This window comes from Hemicordylus capensis, chromosome 4 (genome assembly GCF_027244095.1).
Source record: "Hemicordylus capensis ecotype Gifberg chromosome 4, rHemCap1.1.pri, whole genome shotgun sequence".
In the NCBI taxonomy this organism is placed as follows: Eukaryota; Metazoa; Chordata; class Lepidosauria; order Squamata; family Cordylidae; genus Hemicordylus; species Hemicordylus capensis.
The window spans coordinates 206600210-206620922 of record NC_069660.1 but is presented as its reverse complement, the minus strand read 5'-3'; the positions used below and the strand labels follow the sequence as shown (position 1 = coordinate 206620922).

Genomic DNA, 20713 nt, shown 5'->3' with positions numbered 1-20713 from the left:
GATATACCGCCCTTCCAAAAATGGCTCAGGGCGGTTCACAACATGATAAAAACAATTAAAACAAATTAACAATTAAAATCAAACTATTAAAACACATTTGACTGATGGTTTTGCAAAGGTGTAATTGATGCTCACTATTAGGTTTGAGAAGTACTTTCTTACTGACCTTTCTCCAAGCAAGATTAATCATGAAGTTGTACCAAACCCTTTAGGTTGCTTTTTAGCCTACTTTCCAGTAGGCTAAAAAGCCAAGATCACCCGGCTTTCTGTGTGTGTCTGTCCGTGTGCCCCCCACTTCAACTTCACAACGCCTGGACCAATATGAACCAAATCGGGTACAGTTGTAGGAACACATAGGGACACCTCAATGGCATAGTTTGTGACGATATAGTCCCTCCCTGATTCAAGATGGTGGATGTGTAAACTTTTGAGGTGCAAGTGGGCTAACTTGTAAACTGCCCAACTGATTTGAACCAAGTTTGGTACAGCTGTAAGGACATATAGGAACACCTTAATGGCATAGTTTGTGATAATGTCATCCACCCCAATCCAAGATGTGGTCGTATGAATGTCTGATGCGCAAGTCGGCTAATTTGTAGACTATCTAACCCATTTGAACCAAATTGGGTACAGTTGCAGGGAGTGACACACAGGGACAGCTTAATGGCATAGTTTGTGATGAAGTCATCCACACCAATTCAAGATGCTAGACAGGTAAACTTTTGAGGTGCAACTGGGCTAACTTATGAACTGCCTAACTGATTTGAACCAGATTTCCTCCAGATGTAGGGGCACATAGGGATGCCCAAATGGCGTGGTGTGTGATGATGCCATCCACTCCAGTTCAAGATGTAGGCCACATGAACATCTGAGGTACAAGCGGGCTAATTTGTGGACTGTCTAACCAATTTGAACCAAATTAGGTACAGTTGTAGTGAGTGACACACAGTCACACCTCAATGGCTTAGCCTATGATGATGTCATCCACTCTGATTCAAGATGGCGGATGCGCAAGTGGGCTAACTTGTGAATCGCCTAACCAATTTGAACCAAATTTGCTACAGCTTAAGGGTACATGGGGAAACCTTAATGACATAGTTTGTAATGATGTCATCCACCCCAAACCCAAGATGGTGGACAAGTGAATGTTTGAGCTGCAAGTGGGCTAACTTGTGGACTTCTAACTGATTTGAACCAAATTAGGTACAGTTGTAGTGAGTGGCACCTCAATGGCATAGTTTGTGATGATGTTACCCACCCCGATCCAAAATGGGGGACATATGAATTCTAGAGGCACAAATGCATTAACTTGAGGACTGTCTAAATCGATTTGGACCAAATTTGGTACAGTTGTAGTGAGTGGCACAAAGGGACACCTCAGAGGTGTAGTTTGTAATGATGTCATCCACCCCGATCCAAGATGGCGGACACGTGAACATTTGAAGAGCAAAAGATCTACCTTGTGGACCTCAATTTGAACCAAATTTTGTCCAGTCTCTACGACAGAGAAAGGAAAGTAGGTTGATTAGTTCTTACTAGAACAACTTGGTTTCAAACAAAACAAAACAACTGGCCCTGTGTCCATATTTTTGAAAGCAGGCTAAGGTCCAATTCAGAAATGCTTAGATTATTACAAATGAGCACCCCACCCTTCTTCATGAGCAAGAGAAGATAAATATTTCTGCTTTCATATTTAAACTAACCACAGTTCCCCATTAGTCTAAGGGCGATGGGCTGGCCAGTAAGGGCAGTGGGGCTACAGCCCCTGAAACCAAAAGGAACTGTATTTTTTCACCCATTTTTACTGCCATTTGGAGACAGGGCCAGGCTGACACTCCCTAACAATTAGATTGGTTTGAGCAGTTCACTGGCTGTTGTAAGTCTGATCTTCGGCTTGGTGAGAGGGGGGCTTGGTGTGTTAGTGTGAGAGAGTGGCAGGCAGCAGTGTTCCCTCTAAAGTGTGCGCATGCACACAAGTCTTTTGATGTCCACTCAGTCAATTTTAGATCCCGCTCAGGCTGAATCAGGAAGGTTCCGGTCTGAATGCATGTGTGCCCACAGCCTTGATACTGCCACCCAGAACAAAACTCATTCCGCACAGAGATGGGGAAAAAAATGGAGGGAACACTGGGAGGCAGCCTTGGTGAGAGAGAGGGAGAGAGAGCAAGAGAAGAGAGAGGAGTCCACAATTGGCTCCACCTCTCACTATCCCTGGCTCTACCCATCACCTGCACTGCCTAGCTCCCCCCATCCCCAGTCTCAGGGGATGATGCCTCTAAATCCGAGTTGCAGGGGAGCGACAGGAGAGAGCCACCACTACAGTAGTCTGAACCTGGGGTTCTGTGCCTTGTACTGTGGCTTATTAAAACAAACCAGCATCAAACTCTGGTTTGATATCTTGGTTTGTTTATTTTTTATTATCATTTAGCGTATTTATTTACTGTATTTCAACCTCCCCCAAAATTATAAAAGCACTTTACATAGCAAAAAGAATGAAACAATGGTTCTCTGTCTCAAAAGTCGAAATTATTTTGAAAAAAATCAATTCTCCAAGTAACAAGGAATTGTGGTTAGCTCAAAAATGAAAGCTTTTGATCTTCTCTCCATGAAGAAAAGGGAGGATAGCACATGAACTAGAGCCTCAGGCAACCACAATAATCTAAAATCATGGTTTAGATTGTTGCCTGAACTATACCCAAGGATGATATACTTTGATGTTAGAGCATAAGAACAGCCCTGCTGGATCAGGCTGAAGGCCTGTCTAGTCCCAGCAGATGCTTCTGAGGAGTCCACAGGCAAGAGGTGAGGGCATGCCCTCTCTCCTGCTGTTGCTCCCCTGCAACTGGGATTTAGAGGCATCATGCCTATGAGGCTGGAGGTAGCCTATAGTCACCAGACTAGTAGCCACTGATAGACTTCTCCTTCAAGAATTTGTTTAAAGCCACCCAAGCTAGTGGCCATCACCACATCCTGCGGCAGAGAATTCCATAGACTAATGATGTGCTGTATGAAGAAGTGCTTCCTTTTGTTCATCCTAAATTTCCCAGCCATGAGACTGAAACTGCTCTTATCATTCAGTGGTCTGGTATCTCTTTGGATTTACATTCACAAATAACTGTGTCATCATTTTAAAAAATGTGAATTTTCTGGTGTGACCAACCCAATTACAGGAGGTTCAATTGATACTTGTGTTAAAACATTCATATATTTGGTTAATTGTAAATGTTATCAGATTTACTGGATTGTAATTTTGGTTAAAAAAACCTTTTGGCATAACTTTTATGCAGATCTATCTGACATGGTGTGTGTGTGAACAGATTATTATACACGGTGCAAATATATTTTTCTATGTATGTGGTCTGCTTCTATGGTCCGTGTATCCTCTAATTTCTTACTTTATCACCACATCCTGTGGCAGAGAATTCCATAGACTAATTATGTGCTATATGAAGAAGTGCTTCCTTTTGTTCGTCCTAAATTTCCCAGCCTTGAGACTGAAACTGCTCATCATTCAGTGGTCTGGAGTCTCTTTGGATTTACATTCACAAATATCCTTGTAATCATTTTAAAAAATGTGAATTTTCTGGTGTGACCAATCCGACAAAGCAAGGAACACAAAATAATGAGCTATTAATTAACTGAAATGGATTACCTATTCGAGTGCTACTTGGTGGTTCTGCTACAGCATCTACTTGGAGAGACTGCATCCTTTTTACAAGTTCATTTGGTTCAGGATACACTCTCTGTGACACAAAAGAAAAAACCTGATCAAATTATATGAAAGAAATTAACTTGCATCTTTATACAGTTCAGGATGTCCATTAAGGAAGGAACATTCTTATGAGTGAAATTGTCATGATTGTATATGCTTGCAGGCATGTTTTTCTTATTTTGACCACACACACGAGAACTTACTTTTATCTTTTTCACATCATCTTCAACATACTTCTCGAGGTTCTGTTGGTAAAATGGCTTGTATATCAAACTGATTTCTGTAGTAAATTGAAGAGTTAATAGAGTTAAAGCAGAGGAAAACAAGGTGTGACTATGTTATTATGCTGTCATCACCACACATGAGATTAAAAGCAGACATGGGAGACACTGGCTGACATGCAGACTAAATCATTCATGAATAGTTATGACTAACTTGCCCCATTAATTTCAGTGGTAGTACTCAGGAGTAATTTAGGTTGGTTGTTAGCCATTGATCACTTGGCTTTGTAACACTCTTACTCTGAGGTTGTATTCATGACAAAATAAGTTACTCTGGAATGTTGCTATGTCTTCAGCCCCATAAAACATGCTTTTTGATATGTCAGTTTTCTCCTAAAAGTTAGACTGAGTGGGTGACATCTTGATCACCAATAGCTATACTGCTATGATCAGTTACAGACAAGCACATCGATGGGAACTCAGACTGTAAAAAATGTGTCATGATCCAAAAGCCAAAATTTGCACATTTAGACATGCACAAATCATTTCAATAAGTCTGAAAGATGTCCTTGATACAACTATTGGGGACATGATGTACAAATGTTAAACTTCACATGTAGAAAACCTTCATTCAACCTCTAAAAAAAGTAGGCTACGAAGTAGTGATACATAATTTATTTATTTTTAATTTATTTATCATATTTTTATACCGCCCAAAACTTACAGCTCTGGGCAGTTTACAACAAGATTAAAAAGTAAAACATTAATTAAAAACAAAAACAAACAAAACAAAAATTGAAAAGCAAGAAACGCAAAACACAATTTAAAAATTTTAAAACAATATTCTAAAAATAACATTCAAAACAATCAAAACAATATCAGTTAAAAGCCGGGGTGAAGAAATACATCTTTAAGGACTTTTTAAAGGATATCAGAGATGGGGAGGCTCTTATTGCACTAGGGAGCGCATTCCAAAGCCTCGGGGCAGCAACGGAGAAGGCCCGTCCCTGAGTAGCCACCAGACGAGCCGGTGGCAAATGCAGACGGACCTCTCCTGATGATCTCAATGGGCGGCGGGGTTCATTACGAAGAAGCCGTTCTCTTAAAAACCCAGGGCCCAAGCTGTTTAGGGCTTTATAGGTTATAACCAACACCTTGTATTTTGCCCAGAAACATATTGGCAGCCAGTGTAGCTCCTTCAATACGGGAGTAGTATGGTCTCTCCAAGATGACTCAGAGACCAACTTGGCTGCCGCATTCTGGACCAACTGTCGTTTCCAGACTACATACAAAGGCAGCCCCACATAGAGCGTATTGCAGTAATCCAGTCTGGAGGTTACCAGCAGATGTACCACTGTTTTGAGGTCGTCTAACTCAAGAAACGGATGCAGCTGGCCTATCAGCCGAAGCGGATGGAAGGCACTTCTGGCCACTGTCTCAACCTGGGACACCAAGGAGAGACTTGGATCCAGAAGCACCCCTAGACTGAATACCTGTTCCTTCTGGGGAAGTGTGACCCCATCCAGAACAGGCAGATCAAACTGGTCTCTCGAGTTCCGACCCTGCACAATGAGTACCTCCATCTTATCTGGATTCAGTCTCAGTTTGTTATCCCTCATCCAGCCCATTACCAACTCCAGGCAGGCATTTAGGGAGGTTATGCCCTCTCCCGATGATGCTGACATGAAGAAATAGATTTGGGTGTCATCAGCATACTGATAGCACCCTGCACAAAATCTCCTGATGATCTCTCCCAGTGGTTTCATGTAGATGTTAAACAACATCGGAGACAATACGGAGCCCTGAGGGACACCATACAAAAGTTCAGATTTTGAAGAACAGCAGTCTTCAAGGGACACCATCTGGAACCTGCCCGAGAGGTAGGAGCGGAACCACCGCAAAGCAGTGCCTCCCACCCCCAACCCCCTAAGACGCTCTAGAATGATACTATGGTCGACAGTATTGAAAGCCGCCGAGAGGTCCATAAGGACCAACAGAGTCACACTTCTAATAATAATAATAATAATAATAATAATAATAATAATAATAATAATAATAATAATAATATTATCATCACAAATATTATCACAAATAACACAGGGGATCACTTTGGACTTCTTGTTCCTGGATCTTTTTGCACTAACAGTCATAGTGGTATGCAGTAGGAATGTACAGAACATTTCGACTACGAAATATTTCTGCTCAAAATGGGCTGTTTCAAGTGTTTCGAGCTTGAGCAGAACAATCCCATTTCAATCTAAACGTTTCAACATTTCAAGTGCCATTTTGGAGGATTGTTTTTCCTTTGCTGATTGGTTTTCTAGCACGATTGGCTTGCAATCTCCTCGTTTCTTTGTTGGCTTGTTATCATTCAAATCAAATGTTGTCATGGGCAACTTTGCCCCATTGGCTGGTGTGTGTGTGTGTGTGTGTGTGTGTGTGTGTGTGTGTGTGTAAAAGGATAGAGAGTTTCAAACTGTATTCAAAGTGTCTGGGAGGCACAGGGAGCCCTTATTGTGTGCCTCTCTGGAAGAGGATGCATCAAGAGAGGAGGAAAGAAAGAATCAAGGAAGATTTGATGTTGTGGTTTTCTCAGCACTATAATATGCTGTGTTATTGCTGCTATATCTATCTGGTTTTGCTGAATTTCAGATTGACAAAGGTAGAACTTGGGTGCCTTCCTTCCTCTGGTCTGCTCTGCAATCTGCACTGCAAGGTGTATTTACTCAGTCAAAATGTGGCTGAAGTTGCTCTATTTGAGTTTATGGCTATGCTTGCTGCTTAGGATGCTGTTATGGCAGCTGTTGCAATGCAATTGCAACAGAGTGACAACAGAGCCATGTAGTTGTCTTTGGTAGAATATAGGAGGGGTTTACCATTGCCTCTTCCTTTTTTCTTTTTTTCTTTTTCCAATTTTTATTGGTATCATTGCCTCTTCCCGCACAGTATGAGATGATGCTTTTCAGCATCTTCCTATATCACTGCTGCCCGATGGATTTGAACCAGCAACCTCTTGCTCACTAGGCAAGTTACTTCCCCGCTGTGCCATTAGGTGGTAAGGAGTCATAATTGTGTGTGAGAGAGCAACTTCTGCCAATGATGTTACTGCAGCGTAGGCACTGTGGCTGGCAGTCGATTCTGGGCCAGTGATTCTTTTTTGGCCATTTTTGGACTGTGTTTGAAATGTGTGTTCTGTGCTGGGAGAGACAGATTCCCTTTTACTGTGTGCTTCTGCAGTGTTTTTCAAGGCAAGGTTGCAAAATGCATTTTGCAGTGATAAACTTGTGTGCACAACACTCTGTGAGTGCAACTTGTTGCGGCCATAGGGAACAATAGGGCAACTCGAACCACCCTATTGTTAACTCCTAGGGTAGCTCCTATGGACACCAAAGTGGGTTGTATGGTAGGGCATGATGGGTGCTACCTACCACCCAACCCACAAAAGAAATGGGCAAGTGGGCAGTTTTAAACAAATTTTTAACATTTTCCCCAGACCCCCATAGAAAACAATGAAGTGCTTTGAGTTCCCCCATTGTTCCCTATGGCTGAAACACTGAAAACGTTTCAAGTTGTTTTGTCAAAACAGCTGCCTTGGTCCAGGTTTTGACTAAATGTTTCAGACATTTTGCATTTTGTTTCAAGCTTGAAACTGAACGCAAAATCCGTTTTGTACATATCCCTAGGATAAACTCTCAGTACCTGCAAAAGTTGGCCGAAGCTTTGGGTCTTGCTGCCAGCACATTTTCATTAAAGCAATAATCTCATCTGGGCAACTTTCCTTAATTTCTTCCACAAGTGGCCTGTTCCCCTTGATGATACAGAAACACACTTGCATGTCATTTACCGCATCTGAGGGAAAGAATGGAACATATTTTCAAATTAGTTTGAAAACATGCAACAAAAGAAGTCTTGTGCAAACAGAGCTATTTTAGCACAAACACTTACTTTCATAAGGCTCTTTGTTGGCAAAAATGGCCCACAACACGATACCAAAGCTGTAAACATCTGATTTTTCCACAGGCGTGATATTGATAGATTCCAAGTGCTCTGGGGCCATGTAGTAAAGTGTGCCTGCATTGCTCTTGGAGGCACACTTGATTTTTCTCTGCCGGCTGGTCTCCTCTTTAGTCAGCCTGCTCCAGTTTTTGAAGCAGGCTACGCCAAGGTCTGCTATCTGCAAGACAGATTGGAGAGCAGTTGTGGCAGAAGGAGGGAAGAGAAAAGAGCAGGTCCCTATTTAGGACAATCTGCAGATTATGTTCTTAGCACGATAGCCAACATTTCTCAAAGTGCTTCAAACCTTGGGTACAGATCTTGACATTTGAAGTGAGTATGGTAGAATAAACCAAGATAAGTGCATCTGGAGAATTTACTTTAAACTAGAGCACAACCAATTTACTTTAGACTAGAGTAGAAATAGATGCTTGTGTGGGGATGGGAGGGGGGATTGTATGCTCCCAAAGACAAATATTGTGTGCTCAGAGACATCACACATAGCCCAGCTTTAACTGAGGTTCCATGTGATGTCTGAACCAGCCCAACATGAGATATTCCTCTAAATCAGGGCTGGACAACTTTAGTCCTCCAGTTGCTGTTGCTATAACTCCCATCCTCTTCAACCAAAGTGGCTGATAGTCAGGGATAATGGGAATTGTAGTCCAACAACAGCTGGATGACCGAAGTTGTGCAGCCCTGCTCCAAATGGTACAGTCCAGGAAAGTGGCACCATGTAGCTTTACTTCATTAGTTCTGAAACAGTAAGAAAATCTACTGTGCTTTCAACTGGGTGCAAATCTTCACTCTACTATAGTTCTTTATAAGAAATCAACCCTTCTTTTAGAAGCAAAATTAAACTATATTTGTTCTTAAACTGGCCTCAGAAGCAATTACTGAGTTATAACCTTAGGGGCACTTAAAAGTGGAGGTTTTTGCAAGTGATAGGCATGCCAAATCAGTGAGCCTAGCACCTGCAAGCCACAAAGGGACTTTGCCATTGCCCACGCTGATTGGTACTAGTCCACATATACTAACTATGTTAGTGCAGCTGGCAGAACTACAGTGGCGCAAAACTAAGGAATGTGGTGCCAAAGCCTCCCTGCACAGTACTTCTGAGAGGAATTTCCTCACCACCACTGTTGCACAGATGTGCAAAGCTTACATCATGGTATATTTGTTTCTCTCCCACCTTTACATCCATCCCAACCAGCCCTGGAAAGTTCTGTATTTCCCATCGGAATGTGCTGGTTTGACAAAATCTAGATCTTTGGCATCAGCAAAGATACTCTGGGAGATCTGGTCACAAAAAGAAAACTGTACAGCCGGACCTTGGTATTCATGGGGGTTTTGTTCTCTGCAATTACTGAGGACAGTGAAACTGCGAATATAGAGTCATTAAAGTCTATGTGATCACAGGGGTTAGGTTCCTGGAGGCCCAAAAATCTTGTAGAAAATGACAAAAACCAGGCAAAAAATGCAAAGTAAAGTGTCCTACCATGCTAGACGGGCCTCCAGCAGTCCAGAAATGCCCCCATAAGTCTGGATTTTGCCATAATTCCATTATTTTCCATGGGGAAAATATTTTTTTTAAAAACTGAATCAGCCACAAAATAGGTCCTGCACTCAAAATGGCAGCTGGAAATAACCTCCAAGGTCATTTACTGCTGCCACCACCCCGACCCGTGGATATGCAGATTGAACCCTTTTTTCACCTTTCCCCCTTTCCTTCCACTTTCTGAAGCCATTCAGGATGATATCACAGGGTTGTGAGAGGGCCTTCATGTGTCATTCCTTCTGTACAGCTCTTAAATAATACTAGCACACAAGACTGATAAATCACTCTTTTACAGGCCAAACCGGAAGCTTTTTGCAAATAGTACCTTGATGTGGAAGTCCTCATCTACAAGGATGTTTTCTGGTTTTAGGTCCTTGTGTACTAAGCCCTGTTCAGTTAAGTAAAGCATTCCTTCAATTATCTCCAAGATGAACTGTCCTTTCACAGACAAAGGAATATAGGTCTGCAATCAAGCAAAAATAGCAGACTACTTGTTAAAATTTGATCTATTGCATAATAAGTTGTAAGTAGAAAGAAAATGCCTGCCTTTTTCTTGAAAAACGTACTGCCTTATTCAGCTACAAATGAGGTGAACATCCATCAGGGATAGTGTAGGTCTATTCATTGATCATCATCATCATCATCATCATCATCCCACCTTTCAAATCAGACAGCCTTGATTCTGGTTGCACAGCTGGAGGTTTGCTGGTTTATAAATCACTGGGAGTGGAGTGAGTCCATGCAAACCAAACAGTCATAGAATCCCAGAACTGGAGGGGTCTTGTGGGTCATCCAGCCCCTGCTTAGTACAGGAAATCCAGCGCTAGAACATTCCCAACAGATGGCTGCCAACCGCTGCGTGAAGCCCTTCTGTAAGGAAGAGTCTGCTACTCTGCTAGTTAATTGGTTCCATTGTCAAACTAGTCTCACCATTGTTTCTCATAATGTTCAGCTGAAATCTCTCTTCTGGTAACTTAGGCCCATTAGATTTAACCCTCTACCTAGGACAGCAGTGAACAAATAGTTGCCATCTTCTATATGACAGCCCTTCAGGGATTTGAATAATGCTGTGACTTCTGCTTCTGAGCATGAGAGCCCATATCCACAGCCCTAATATCCACAGTTAGCATGGCCTAAGCTTCTAAATGAACTCTGATCCACCATTTGGGAATTACAAGCCCCAGTCATCAGCAAAACCATTTGCTTCACTGCAGCATTAAAAGAAAAAAAAAGGTAATTGCAAGCAAATATGATTATCAATATTTTGAATACCATTTGACAACTGTTAGGTACTATCTCAAAAATTAACTGTTGTTTTTTCTGCAAGTGATCAATCATGCTCTTTACTCACTGCCTTTAGTACAGACATCAGGTTCCCCTTGCACACGTATTCCATCACAAGGGAGTAGTTGCCATCTTCCAGAATGACACCCAGTAGCTTCACCACCCGGTCATGATTTAATTTGTGCATAATCTTGCCTTCTTCTAGAAGGGAAGTGTTACATCTGAAAAACAGACATTACTGGATTCCCATTGTGCATTTTTTTTGCCAAGAAGGGAGAAACAAAGGCATTAAGATCCTATTCTCTTAAAGCAGGGGTCCCCATCCTTGGACCCTTAGGTGGTGTTGGACTACAATTCCCAGCATCCCCAGTCATAACAGTATTTGAAACAATCAGTACAATCTTCATGGGATAGCTACTGGCATAGCTCACACCACAGCAGGAACAAAGGTAGAGCTGAAATGCTAGTTCGTGTTTGGTGATTAATTCCTTTCTATCTTACTCATTATGTCTTCAACATTTTCATAGCATTCTAAATGTTCCCTAAATTTGTGAGAGTTTGAGGCACTCCTTTTTGGAGGCATGCTTTGCTCTTATACCCCAAACAGATATACTTTTAGAGTGTGGGAGATAGTGAGTGGCAACCACTATCACTAATTTGGGCACCACATCTCTGAATTTGAAGTGACTGAAGGATTCCATTTTGCCTAGTGTAGAATGTCTCCTTTGACTGGAGGCTAATTGGAAAGTAGCAAGTCCAAAGGCAGAACAGAGAGTCATGTCAAGATGAAGCAGGCCACTTTTTCTATGGGAAGGTACTCCGGGCCCATAGGAACTTCCAATTATTTCAAGCACAGTTTGAGAATTATTGCCTCAAGGAGTGCTCTTAGGTAAGCTAACCCTGGAGAAATCAGGGGAAGAGCTTGCTGGTGAACCCTCCAGCCTTCCCTCTCCTGACTGTGAATTTCTGCAACTTACTCTGTGCGCTGAGGCCCCGTGTACACAGTTTTCAACACCACAAGGCCGTGTCTCTTGTGGTAACATAAGGAAACCATTCCAAATCCACCAGCATCCAGCTGCTCTTTCTGCAAAAAGTCATCTGAATTCATCTGAATGTCAACCAGTGACATCTTTGCAGTTCAGGTGGTGGTTCGGCAATTCATAAAGATAATATCCTGGGTCTGGAACATGAACACAAAAGACAAGGCATTATGGTCTATCATCCTGCCACTGCAGCAGTAAATAACAGCCAACGCGGTGCAGAAAAGTCTTGGTCAGTATGTTGTTCTAGGAAGGACTTGGACTAAAGGACTAATGTCTTTTTGCTTCCCTCGCAGTGCTTGAGTGATCTGAATGTGGCATGTCCCATGTGAAAGAATTTGCCTGAGGCCTTGGCTGCCAGGTGGATGCTTGATACATTCTTTAGCTTTCCTGTGAAGAGCTGACTATGATTGTGAAGCAGGCACATTCATACTATTTCTGAAAATGAAGCATTTGGACTGCCCTCCACTGTCAATTTTAGTCTATGGAAATAGCCAACATTTTCAGCCTGGGTTCCAGACTACCCTTCTCCTCTCTACCAGCACCTTGGATGGGGAGAATACTACTCTCTAGGGTGAATCATCTGTCAGGCACCCCGCTTAGGAAATGACAAGTCACCCTGGAGGCCACTATGGGAGTGATTGATTGATTGTTAAATTTATATACCACCTTTCATTAAAACAACCCCAAGGCGGTTCACACAGAAAAATTAAAATACGACTAAAATACGACACAATTAAAATATTAAGCTAAAATATGAAAACATAAATATGACTAAAAAGATTTAAAATACAAGCATAAAATAACAAGATTTAACATGCTTTCTAAAAACTGTGATGGAGACCGAGGAGCGAATAGTCACCAGGAGAGCATTTCAGAGTCTGGGAGCAGCAACAGAGAAGGCCCTGTCCCATGTGCATGACAGTAATGCACTGATAGAAAGATATGGTGTTTATTCAAATCACAGACTAATGATCTCTTAATATCCTACAATAAGCAACAGTCTAAGTACCACTTCACACATATCATTTTATCTGTATGAAAATTTTATCTGGATGAAGTATGAAGATCATGCAGATGGCTCTTTTATTGTTGCACATATATTCTCTTTCTTTCTTTCTAGTGCTCACAACATTATCTATGTGGTTACCAGATTAACTTCTATTCATATACTGACCAGACCTATAACACCTTGATTTCCTCAATGTGGCTGCACCCTGCAAGACTACTCCCCGGGCCAGTTTTTTTTGCACATATACACAATAGGAACATAAGCTAATCACTGATTCACAATATGAGAATGTGTGGTGAATAGATGGGTGTGTAATCTTCACACCTGCTAGCATACCTGGAGATATATGACTTCCCCCTTACATTTATGAAGGATAAGCACTCATAAATCAGCATCTAGATCTGATTTATAGGTTCAAAAAAGCCATGAAATATTCACAAGTTAAGAATACGTTTTCTAATGACTTGGAGTGGTGCCTTCCAAGTATCAAACAACATCTTAGGTTTTGATTTGCACCTCCAGCCGATGACACAGAGTCAATTAGTCATCAGTTGTTTCCAGCTAGTGTGTCTCTGCAGCTACCTGAAAACATGGGATAGCACGGAGGTGGGGGAAGTTGGCTCACCATGTGGCAGAACATTACAGATGGACGTCTCTCTCTGGTTGCATCATGTGCCCTGTGGCAACTTTACAAGCACCCAAACCATGGGCTAAATGCTCATTAAATTGCTCAGCACACATGCTTGCATGTACAAGCTCCAAGATTCAATCCCTAGCATTTGAATTTTTTTTTAGGATTTCAGGTAGTAGGGCTGAGACACTGCCTGGGGCTGTGAAGAACTGCTGCTGGTCAGAGGAGACAGTAAAAGAGCTTATTTGCATCTGCATTAGGTCGCTTCATATATTCACCCATTATGTCATACAACTATTGATGAAGCCATCAATGGGGCTCATGGAACACAAACTTTTGCCTTCGTGGAAGAGAATTGTTTGGATGACATGCAGAGCAGCCTGGTGGGGGCAGTCCTAGTCCCGGCACTGCTCTGCACTCTCCCCAAAGGGTGAGCTGTCTTGTGCTTTTCTGCCAGAGAGTAAATACTTTTCTGAGCTCACCTGTGCTCTGGAGGTGCCCTGTTAAAGTGGAAACACACTGCTTGACTGTCAGCGATGTGTTTGCTCTCTAACGAGAATCGTTAGAGCACTTCTGGAGCACAGAAAAGTACATTAACCACATTAATATCAGTGGTTGACATCTAGACTAAATTACTCCTGAGAATTCCTATTAAAATTAAATGGAACTAAATCTGTCTAGTGAAAATAGACAGCTCTGCTATTGAAAATAGTAATATTATCAAAATTTCTTTTTTTATTTCAGGTTCTCCCCTGCCCTATCCCTCTTTCTCAGTTACAAATATGGAAGTGGCCACTGGACAATTTCCTCTGGTGCAATAAAAAACTCAGAATCCAACGAGTCATTTTGAGACAACAAGCCAAAAATGGCAGATTGAAAATTCCCAACCTATAGCTATATGATGAATTGGCTCTTTTGGCACAAATACTTCCACTTCTATAATCACATAAAACACGATCTTTGGCAAACATGAGAACCAGAACTGTCTTCCATTTAGTGCAGGAATAGTATTGTGCCAAGACTCAAAAGACAGACCGCTAACTACACTGGACAAGTCCTATTTATTGATCACCTTACAAACCTGGGATAAATTGAAACATTTGCTCATTCCACCTCCATCCCCGACAGCCACAATTTTTTGGCCAGTGTTTTTTCCCACCTGGAAGACATTCTAAAACCTTTCAACTATGGGAAAAGGCTGGTCTTACAAAATGCTACTTATTAATCAACCAAGAAATTGCTCACAAAACAAGAACTGACCTCTAAAACTAATAAGCTGCATTTTGCCATGATATGAATATCTACAAACATCATACCTAATTTCATCAAACTCATGGTTAATAAAATTCATCTGGCCTAAGACTTTCTTTGAATCAACAATAGCAACCAATGATGTCAACCACAAAGGGCTATTAGCCCCAAAGTGGTGCAGTGGGGAAATGCTTGACTAACAAGCAGAAGGTTGCCGGTTTGAATCCCTGCTGGTACTATATCAGGCAGCAGCAAAACAGGAAGATGCTGAAAGGCATCATCTTACACTGTGCAGGAGGAGGCAATGGTAAACCCCTTCTGTATTCTACCAAAGAAAACCATAGGGCTCTGTGGGCACCAGGAGTCGAAATCAACTCGAAGGCACACTTTACGCTGACTTACAGAAGTAAAGGATCCAGCAGCCAAGAAATATGCCACAGATTAGCACTTGATCAGATTGCAATGAAGGCCTTGGAAAGGATATTTAGATGCCTTGACGTGTCTACACCTAAAAAGATTAGAATTGTTCGGACAATGGTTTTCCCCGTGACACTCTATGGATGCGAAAGCTGGACTTTGAAGAAGCAAGATAGAAAAAGCATTGACGCTTTTGAACTTTGATGCTGGAGAAGACTTTTGAGGATACTATGGGCAGCCAGGAAAACAAACAAATGGATCACAAATCAATCCAGAATTTTCACTTGAGGCACAAATGACCAGGCTCAAACTATCATACTTCAGACACATTAAGCAAAAACCCAGCTCCCTTGAGAAGTCCATAATGCTGGGAAAAGCTGAAGGAAAGAGAAGAAGAGGATGACCAGCAGCAAGTTGGATGGACTCAGTTACAACAGCAATGAATGCACCACTGAGAGACCTTAAAGGCCTAGTTGAAGACAGATCATCCTTGAGAGAATCTATGTATGTGGTTGCTATGAGTCGACACCGACTTGACGGCACTTAATCAATCAATCAAGATGAATATATACTATTTGGTCATTAGCAATGGCTTGTGACAGTTCAGGGGGGTTACATTTTTGTCTAATCTATTTAAGAGGGAAAGCAATAGAATTATTGCTTGCTGTTTGTGTTCATCATGCTTATGTTGAAATTTTCTCTGTATCCTTTCTGTAACATGCATGAAAGTTTCAATAATTTTTTTATTTTAAAAAGCCATCCTTTAGAGTAACTCCTGAATAATAGTAGTACTACTACTAGTAGTATTACTACTGCAAATATTTATATACTGCTTTTCAACAAAAGTTCTTAAAGCAGTTTACATAGAAAAAGAAATAATAAATAAATAAGATGGTCCCCTGTCCCAAAAGGGCTCACAGCCTAAAATAAACATAAGGTAGACACTATCAACAGCCACTGGAGGGATGCTGTGCCAGGGCTGGATAGGGCCAGTTGCTCTCCCCACTTTAAAAGGTGCCTCTTTATTCAATTAGCAGGGGTAACTGAACAAATAGATAAGAAAATACTGAGATTCATTTCATTACCTGAAGAAGGGAAACTCTTGCCCTTGCTGCTATGCTGCTAACTTTTTTTTTTTTGGAGGGAACATGATATACTACTGCCACTCAGTCACAGCTACACTAAAATCCTAGATTGCTCTATTATAGATTTCTCTATGAGTAATTCCTGCCCAGGGTGGGAGAAAGGGTCTAAAGAATCTAGCTGTTGGGCATGCTATGTGAGTCTATCAATTAAATCTATGATTGAGAACAGTTTGTCAGTATAATTGTTTTTGTTTCTCATCATTAACTAGAGACATTGCTTATGATGTATCTTTTCATCATTTACCCCTGCTAACTGAGCAAAGAGGTACCTTTCAAAGTGATTCACTTATATTTAGCAGAGAGAGAGCAACTGACCCTCTCCAACTCCAGCACAGCATTCCTCCAGTGGCTGTTGTTGGTGACTACGTTATTGTGAGCCTTTTGGGACAGGGAATCATCTCTTTCTTTCTTTATCTATGTAAACAGCTTTGCAAACTTTTGTTGAAAAGCGGTATATAAATATATTATACCGCTATTATTATTATTATTATTATTATTATTATTATTATTATTAAGATTTTATTTTGTAGTGCTTCTGATGAACACAATTTTGATTAAATGCATTGGGTTTAGAGAGAAATAATTTTGCTAATAAATTACCTGCTTGCAAACTCCCCCCTCCCTTCGTTGTTTTGGATTCCTCTCTTTTTCCTGTGAGGGCCTGAAACAATACTGCAACATTCTGTTGCAGGTCCCACTTATATATTCTGATGGCAAACTCAGACGGTTGAGTGTCTATCAGTCTGGGAAAGAAACAGCCTCATCCAAAAATAGGGTAGTGGTTTCTACATGATTGGGTGGCGGTGAGATCTCTTCATATGCAGAAGTAAAGGACTTTCTAAATGAAAACAAAAGAGCATTTTGTGAGCTCCCAGGATCTTATAAATGCTGAAGCTCAGCTGAGACTCAGAGAGCTAGTTAAGACAATGCCATCAGAGTGACAGATCATCTTGAAAGGGGAAGCAAGCATGTGCTACTTCTTCCCTGTCCCTATGCTGATATGGGGTTGATATGGGGTTGATATGGTTGATATAGCTGATATGGGGTTGGAATGTCCACATGACTGCATGATTTAAATACTACTTTAAGTCATGATGAGCAGTGACAGCCCAAGACCTCCATGAAGCAGGACACCAAATACTGCCCCCACCCCGCTCACATGCACTCACCTTTGCTGCCTCCTCCTACTTTGTGATGGCATGTTTGCCCTCCCGTTATGAAAAGGGGAACGGTGCAGAAGATGAAATGCTGAAAGGGCAACAGAGCCCTGGAGAGGCTCTTTCGACATTCCCTCCACTCTGTACTCCTTTTTCTAGCCAGTCCAGGGACACACGAGGCGTTTGCGCCAAGTCAAGCAGCTGTGAGTATCATAGCAACACAGGAAGCTGCCTTTTCCTCAGCCAGACCGTTGCTCCATCTAGCTCTGTACTGTTTACACTGACTGGCAGTGGCTCTCCAAGGTTTCAGGGAGGAATGAGACCTTCTGCATGCAAAGCAGATGCTCTACCACCTTTGAGGTGTACCAGCACAGAGAAGGAAGAGGAGAAGGAGGAGGAGAACCATTTTGGAGCAGGGTTGGTGGTAGGCAGTCAGGGAATGCCAGTGAAGTGGTAGGGGCAGTAGCAGGGTGCAGCTGGCTGCCCACCAGCAGGCCAATAATTCTCCACATGAGGTGTCTCAGAAGTACCATCCCTGGTGGTTATGGAACGATGTGGATATCCCAGGCCCACCTGTTCATGCGGGGGCAGGGACAGTAGGCCAACCAAGCAGAAAAGAGTGATACATTCTGACTTCCTCTCACGCAAGGAGCTGCTGCTGTGAAAGTATGAGCTGAAGTGGCCCAGAATATTAGAGTGCCAGCTGAAAAGAATATAGGAAACAATCCTGCAACGTTGTTTGCGGGGAGGAGAGAGAAGGAATTGGCCTACTCAAGTCCCTCTGTTCCAGTCCAAACTAGACACTCAAGGCAACCGCGTGTTTATTAAAGTGTGCTTGCCTTGTTCACCTATAAAGTGGGGGTTAAGAATCTAATTTTTATACAAAAGGAGTGCATTGGAGGAGGGAACAAAACTTTGCCTCACCTCTTTAAGCAGTTTGCTCTTTACATGGAAGCAGGCTCAGGGAAAACTGCCTGAAGGCAGCTGGGAACATAGAGTTAAGGTGTGTGTGTGTGTGTGTGTGTGTGTGTGTGTGTGTGTGTGTGGGTGTGGCGGGGGGAGGTGAGGATCCACCTTTTCATAGAAATGTGCTCCTTTTGGTATAAAAGGTCAGTGCCTCATTCCCACTTTATACGAACATGGAGCAAGCATGTGTTTTACAAACAGAGGTGAAGACTGGGATTCCAGGTGTGCGTGTGGAATAAGTACCATGAGGTGTGTGTGTGGGGGGGGGGGGTAAAATCCCATCAGGGATGCTTCAGGAGGAAGGAAAGAAAAAAGGGCTACCTTTTACCTTTCTCACTCTCCAGAACTAGCCCCTTTCCTCAAATATATAGCAATAAAAAACTCGGATTCAAGGTTGGGAGCCAACCGCCAGCTTGATACTGTAGAGCTATACAGCAAGGAAGATCCTCAAGGGAGTGCGAAAGAAAAAAGCTGCTCTTTCCCCCTCTTGGTCCTCCCGCCAGGCTGTGTGAGGCTTGAGCATCACTGCAAAGCTCTCGGCTGCCTGGAGCCCTGACAGAGGAGGAGCACTTCTCTTAGGGGCTGGATCGACACTGTGACATTTCGTGGCCAAGTCCTCCTTGTTACTATGCCTAACACATCGACACACACCTCTTCTGAAGGAATCTCTTTAAGACAATAGGCACAATATGAAGCATTTCATTTCCCACTTCAGCTGCACTAAACATGTAAAAACTTCATTTTATATTTTCTCTTCTCCACTAAGGCCCATTTCCTGTGATACAGTACATGGCACACACGAAAATGAGGGGATGTGCCAAGAGTGTGCCTGTTGTGATATCCTTCTGGTATGTCCCTATATCGCGTTGCGGGGAGGGGACGGGGGCTGCTCATCAGAATGCTCCCTACACATATGCTCCAGACACTTGTTTAAACAAGTATCTGGGGTGCGTATATAGGGGTTATTTGGATGAACAGCCTTCCCTCAGCACACAATTAAGGGATGCACCAGGAGGGGGTCAGGACATCTATGGAGGATCTCATGACAGGCACATTCTCAAGGCATCCCCTTCACAATCATGCATGCCATATGATGATGTGGCACACCCCTAGTTCTTTTAGAAGTGTGTGTGGGCGGGGGTAGTGGTCAGGGGCGGAGCCACCATTGATTGGAGAGGTCCAAAAACCTGGCCATGAGCCACAGAAGGGCTGTGCAAGCCCTCCAGAGCACATTCCCAGCTGGTGTTTGCTGGATGGGTGCATTTATTTCTCTTTCTCTCCCTCACTGGAGAGAAATAAATGCATTTATTTCAATGCAAACACAGGCTGGGAATGAGCTCTGGAGGGCTCACATGGGTCCTCCGGTGATTGGGCCATGCCCACATGTGTGTTACATCATGTGCAAGGAGTGCTGCTGGTGCTCACAGTGCGCAAACAGCAGGGCCGCCAGGGATGGGGCAGAACCCATGTCTCCATTCCCTGGCTCTGCCACTGGTGGTGGTTCTGGTTTCATCGATCTGTTTTAATTCCCATACTCTGTGCTGATGAATGGTTTTATTATATTCCTGTTTAACATTTTTTTTCTTCATTGGCCAACATGATGTGCAGCACACTGTTGCTGTAACTTTCACCCCAGGGCTGTTATAGACTTGGACACAACCTCAACCTTGTTCAGAATGAGTGATTGTGTAAGCAGCGCTAGTGAATGGGAAACCACGGTGGTGTTACTTGGCCAACGGTTTGTTCTGGGCAGCATCAAGACCGCTTATGGGACCACAGCAGCCCTGGGGCAGAGACAGGGTTGATTTGATTTAAATCAAATCGATCTAAATGATTTAAATAGCTTCACAGACAGACTCAATTTTCATGATTTAAATCACAATGCATATCACTAGTCAGGAAGATTCTATTTAATCATCATTTAATCGTACAACAACAAGCACATTGTTGTTGTACAACCTTCCTATATATTCAGAGATGTAGGTTTCATTTTTAGAAGGTAGGTACACACTATAATAAGTACACACTTCTCATAATGCTGTTTCATTCAGGCAACGAAGCCTTAGATTTCTTTGTTGTGCTGCTTGCATTTCGCACACATGCCTGTTTTACTCACAGAAACATCATTAAACTAATCCCAAATGGGGTCTCTTTTACAGCCTGCTGTCATGATAAGTGTTTCCCTTCTACAATGGAGGATATACTCCTCCATTGGGAAGGAAAAATGAAACAAAAGGTTTCCTCAGGAATCATGAATACTTTCTGTTCACTTTTGATTTCACTTTCTATTGCCCTCCCCTATCCCTTGCATTTGTATCCAGACTCC

At 42.4% G+C, this 20713-nt stretch overlaps 1 protein-coding gene across 3 annotated transcripts in view; it reads right to left on the bottom strand.

The window, feature by feature from the left end:
* RIPK1 (receptor interacting serine/threonine kinase 1) overlaps positions 1 to 20713 on the bottom strand; it is a 37505-nt gene that overhangs the window by 8427 nt on the left and 8365 nt on the right. For 2 of the 3 annotated variants that reach the window (XM_053251154.1, XM_053251156.1), the window contains exons 2-8: positions 11746 to 11948; positions 10836 to 10989; positions 9810 to 9947; positions 7879 to 8107; positions 7633 to 7782; positions 3916 to 3992; positions 3653 to 3743 (exon numbers count right to left, since the gene is read on the bottom strand). In XM_053251154.1, coding sequence (XP_053107129.1) covers positions 3653 to 3743; positions 3916 to 3992; positions 7633 to 7782; positions 7879 to 8107; positions 9810 to 9947; positions 10836 to 10989; positions 11746 to 11897 — 991 coding nt within the window. In that variant the 5' untranslated portion in view covers positions 11898 to 11948. Of the gene's footprint in view, positions 1 to 3652; positions 3744 to 3915; positions 3993 to 7632; positions 7783 to 7878; positions 8108 to 9809; positions 9948 to 10835; positions 10990 to 11745; positions 11949 to 17433; positions 17554 to 20713 lie in introns of those variants that run through there. The other variant, XM_053251155.1, reaches the window with a different exon arrangement.